Here is a 5,476-nt window from a genome sequence, read left to right on the forward strand (position 1 = left end):
TATCGTGTTTCACAGGCATTCCTGTGTTATTAACTGAATGTCCGCGTGTGAGCCTGCGATTGCATCTCTGTGACCACATTTAAACAATTTCTGAACGGCACACTTTTTTTCCCATGGGAATGTAAAATAGGCTTATTTTCTGCTTGAGAACATGGTTCTATTGCGACTTTGTAACTCACTGATTGAATGTGATGTTAACTTCAATCCTCAAGCTCTAATTTCTGTAATGTAGATTGTAATTGTGGTTGGACATTAGGAGGCCATTGCTCTGATTGAACTGTCTGGACTTTGCAGCAGTTTCCATCAAGCCAATAATTGGCTGTACTCACTATGCACAGGAAGCATGATTGTGAATATCTTTATCTGTCAGATACACTGCCGACTGATAAACAACCGCCTGCTGTGCCGTGGCAGTTAACAGCCCATAATGAACTCATATGTGAATTTGCCCTCACATACACAAATATTGACCATTTATTCAATGTAATGTTGTCTGAGAGAGAGAGAGGGGTCTGTAATGTGGCATAAATGGTGTTATGTATCACTTGTGTGTCTGACGAGTTGGATATTGACCATGAGTCCAGTTCATATAATCACTAGACTGTGGGTTTAAAACCTCACCAACCATCTTCCACTGATTATTGCAGTCATTTTGGAGTATTAAGATATAACTTAGTGCCAAATGTTAATGGTATGTTTTTTGTGTGTGTGTGTGTGTGTGTGTGTGTTCCTTATAAAAATGAGTGGTGTATAATTGGAATTTCAAAAAAGTTGACACGAAGCTGGTTTCGAAAATCTGTAGTACTACATTACATTAGAATTGAAACCAATTCTAAAAACCTCCTGGATTATAAAGTGAAACAAAAATGAGATTTTAAATGCAAATGCTTGAAGTGCCGTGTTTATTAGACAGTGCCACGTTTGGTTTAAAAAATGAATGTATACAAAGTACAGAATGACGTGAATGTTGTTTCAAATCCGGTGTTTTGTGATGGCTTGTTTATTTTAAAAATTATTTTTATTGAATTTTACGAAATAAAGCTCGCTTTGCCAAGCAAAGAATTTCAGTGATACATCTTAACAGTTTGAAAAATTTATTTGTTGAAATATACCGCATAAAAATTCAATTATAACTGCATACTGTATGATGGTACTAAAATAGATATTTCTTATTCAAGGCTTTGGTTTATTACAATGTAAGTGCAACATGATTAGAAAAATACCATGTATCTGTGAAGGGCCTGAATTATAAATACATTTAGCATTTATTTATTCACAAATTACATTTGTGCAATTACCTCACATTCAGATTATTACCAAAGAAACCACAATACTTCAAATGTAACACAAAATCCAGAATTTTTCAAAACTCCTTTCATAAATGTGTTTACGAAAAGTTTAGTTACAAAAAACACACTATCTGACTACGGATCAAAAAGACCAGTATCTATGAAAAATGAAAGGATTATTATTTTTTTTTTAAATACATTTAGGGAGTCAACAAATAAATTTCTGCTATATCATTTGTTATTGTTTTCTCGACAAATACAATTTGAAGAAATCCATTTGCCTCCACTCAATTCTTCTGCTTACATCCAGAAGGTAATTAGTAAAATCAGAGATGGCATGCAAAAACACAGAGGAATATAAATTATAAACACTAAAAAATAGGGGTGCTCCACATGCAACAATAATAGTAGTAGTAGTACTAATAATAATAATAATACAAGAGCTGCACTTGTCCTTTTGACAAGATATCTATACATATTTTAAAAAAAACTCAAACTGGAGCTTATTCTAGAGCCTTTTGTCTTATAACAAGTGCTGTTTGCTCAGCAGAGATGTCTGGGAGGAGAAAACAATCCATATTCAGTGGATCCACTGCTGGTCACACACTGTCTCCATCCTTTCAGTGAGTTTTCAGTAGATTTGAAAATAAGCTGATGTTGCACCATCTTTCCACTTATGCACCTTGTCTGTGATGACAGTGCGGCACAGGGGGCAGGTCCTCTCCTGGTTAAGCCACTGGGCGATGCACTCCTCACAGAAGATATGCTAGAGACAGTCAAACAGTAAATTGATGACATTTATGCACATGCATTATGTGACATGCATCACTAATTTCTATTTGCCGATTTATCATTTTCATCTGGGCTGAGATTAGTTCTGTAATACATTTTGCCTTCAAGAAGCATTGTGGTTTAGTCTGGGAATGTGGAATTTAAGGGGGGTTGACACTGGAGGTCAAACTCCAGGACCACATTCTCACCTGACAGACGAGGAACCGAGGCTGCTTAAAATCAGCCTGACAGATCGGACAAATGTCACCTGCCTCTCTAACCTGAGCAGGACTGGCTGGAGCTCCGTTCACCTTTACACACAGTAAAAACAACATTTTACAGCATATATAGAAAACGAGACATTTGTGTATAAGCAATCTTTCATACCTCAGAACTGAAAAAAGTCCGTAATGTTTTTTGCAATGATCCTGACAGCCCATACAAGGCCAAAAGCTAAAAAAAGAAACATAATCAGATCAGACTGATGTGTCCTAGTAATGTATTCGTTTCGAATACTAGTTATTGTAATGATTGTGCACACCTTCATTATGAGGTAGAGCAAGGCTAGCAGGATTCCCAGAGTCAGACCGGCTGAGGTGTCCATCTCATTGTAGCTGACTAGATAACGGAACCAAAGCGGGACAGGAGCGATCACCTGATACAACTGACCCACCTCTTCTATGAGCATGTACCACTGACCCTATGGAAAGCAGGGTGGATAAGGTGAATCGAACGTTTATTTTTACTCAAAACAGCTAAATAAATTATGTTACGAATCATGCTCACCCTTCGCCGGTATGTCATGAGCGTGGAGGGGATGAGGAGAATTAGACACTTAAGTCCCATGAAGAAAAACTTCAAAATGAAGTTAGTCACACCGACGCACCACAAAACCTCCCAAAAGTTCTGCGTATCTATTGTAGCGTTAGCAAAAAAGAGGCTGAGGGATGAAACAAGAAAGAGAGAGCCAATTAGATATACATGGTATTTATTTATCATTTAGAGAAGATCTGGTCATTTGTGGCCCTGGACAACAAAACCAGTCCTAAGTAGCACAGGTTATTTGTAGCAATAGCCAAAAACATATTGTGTGGGTCAAAATGATCGATTTTTCTTTTATGCCAAAAATAATTACGATACATTACATTACACTTCATTTTCCATGAAGATATTTTGTACATTTTCTACCGGAAATATATCAAAAATGTATTATCATTAATAATATGCATGGCTAAGGACTTCATTTGGACAACTTGAAATTAGTTTTTTTTTGCTCCCTCAGATTCCAAGCTGTATCACGGCCAAATATTGTCCTAACAAACCATACATCAATGGAAAGCTTATTTATTCAGCTTTCAGATGATCTATACATTTATGACTGGTTTTCTGGTCCAGGGTCACATTTAGTTTTTTAGTTATTACACTAAACCTAGTACGTCACAGTTTGTGGTGAAGTGAGGTTTGGTGATACAATGTAGAGCACCTTACCAGCGATAAAGTGACTGAGTGGGAAAAGTGTAGAACACGAGGAGACTGGAGGATGTGAGGAACAGCAAGAGCCAGGCACAATGCAACTTAGTCCTTCGGTCCTTTACACAGGAGAAAACAAAAGAGCCTTCAGATAACCATACTAAGGAACTCACAAGCACTGATCTTCAACTCCCGTGGTAAATATGAAATAATATGGTGGACTTACGTGGAGAAAGACTTGCGTTTGAATGCTTTTGTTGACATACATAAAGGTGGTAAACAAACCCACTGCAACAGCCAGACCTACAGAAAAACAACACCACAGAAGTGTGACAGGGGACATGAACTTTACAGATCATAACCACTGCATTAACAGTAGTTCTAGCTAACACGTACCCAGGGCGTGCTGGATGACTAGTTTCGCACAGAGAATAACTATGAAAGGAAGGCCTTTCTTGAGCCAGCGCAGGAGGTAGCGAAGCTCTGATAACGAGCTGCTGGATTCTCCGGACTCCAGGTCAGACTCGCCGCTGTCCGACTCGTGCTCGCGCTCGTGGCTGTGCGTGTGTCCGTGAGAATGGGCGTGGCTGTGGCTCGCTGCTCTCAGCCTGCGCGAGGTCGCGCCACGTCCATTTGTAGACCCCGATGAGCTGCCTATAGGAACCCGGACATCCTCGTCTGTTTCCGGCCCGTTGGAGCTCCCAGCTCCAGGCATTCGGGCGAGCAGCTCCGGCTGCAGGGTTAACGACAGCCCGTTCCCTCCCTGCGGGCTGGGATCGGTTTGCATCGGATCAGGTGTATCCCTCAGTCTAAACGCTCTTCTGGACTCGCTATATGTTCCTCTGTTGAAAAATAAACCAAATCAGTGCATCAGAAGGCAAACATAAAACAGACAAACAACTCCATATAAATATAAAAGTTTTTATTATAATTTTATTATTACTCCACTGTAAAATTATGGCCACCCCCAACTTTTTATGGCCCACCCAAAATGGAAATCCTCGCAGCGCTCCCGTTCGAAACAACAGCAGTCTTAACGTTACACATCTGTTTACATGATTATTCAAGTGCATAATGTAACACATATGTGAACTGAACTAAACTTCGGGGTTAGACAACAAATTCGATAGAACTACATTAAATGATGGATAATATATAATCACTAACGGTGTATATCTAAGATTCTTGATGTTTTTCATGAAAGCCCTGAAAATGCTGTTAGAGTAAAGGTATTAATAAATAAATACCTGTCATACTGCGCGCGGAGTTTCATGATAAATCACCGATCTCCATTCTACAGGCCACGGTGTTGTTTGAACGAGCAAAACAAAATTACTCAAAGAGATATTAATCAAAACAGCTTATCGGCTAAAGGAGTTTAGTTACAGCTTGACATTGTTCCGGGAGCCATAAAGGAACCGGTGGATCTGCTGGAAACCAAAATAAAAGTACTCAATAAGGCTGTGTCTTTTCTTCAAAATAAAAGCCCAATTTAGAAATAAACTCGGTAAAAAAAAAAAATAATAATAATAATAAAAGAAATGTTGTTCCAAATTCGTATTACTTGTTTAGTTTTTTGTTTAAAAAAAAAAAAAAAAAGATAGGTTAAGCACAATGACAGAATCCGATGCGTCTTTTTCATTATAAGCAAAGTGAATGGACACTTAGAGGCTCTTTGATGTATGCTGGTGCAACCAACTCTTTAACTCACCTGAATTCAGGTTTGTTGTTAATGTTCTGGTTGGTTGTTACCCCTGCACACATAGCAGCACTGCGCCAGCTCAACTTTCTATTTCTTGTGTGTGTGTGTGTGTGTGTGTGTGTGTGTGTCTGTCTGTCTGTTATCTAACGATAAACATAAATTATAACACATAAAATAAAAATTTCATAAAATACCCCTACTGGCCAAATTTCTGAGAGGTCAACTAATTTGTTAAAAAATATCT

At 38.5% G+C, this 5,476-nt stretch overlaps 1 protein-coding gene across 1 annotated transcript; it reads right to left on the minus strand.

The window, feature by feature from the left end:
* Window positions 1-1,661: 1,661 nt before the first annotated feature.
* LOC128021144 (E3 ubiquitin-protein ligase RNFT1-like) lies at window positions 1,662-4,983 on the minus strand. Its single transcript, XM_052608132.1, has 9 exons — window positions 4,778-4,983; window positions 3,927-4,372; window positions 3,757-3,833; window positions 3,549-3,649; window positions 2,847-3,000; window positions 2,602-2,760; window positions 2,448-2,513; window positions 2,270-2,371; window positions 1,662-2,055 (listed from the first exon to the last, which is right to left on the minus strand). Exons 1-9 carry the CDS (start codon window positions 4,801-4,803, stop codon window positions 1,921-1,923), a joined length of 1,266 nt encoding a protein of 421 aa, XP_052464092.1. The 5' UTR covers window positions 4,804-4,983; the 3' UTR covers window positions 1,662-1,920.
* Window positions 4,984-5,476: the final 493 nt, after the last annotated feature.

This window comes from Carassius gibelio, chromosome A10 (genome assembly GCF_023724105.1).
Source record: "Carassius gibelio isolate Cgi1373 ecotype wild population from Czech Republic chromosome A10, carGib1.2-hapl.c, whole genome shotgun sequence".
Taxonomy (NCBI): domain Eukaryota; kingdom Metazoa; phylum Chordata; class Actinopteri; order Cypriniformes; family Cyprinidae; genus Carassius; species Carassius gibelio.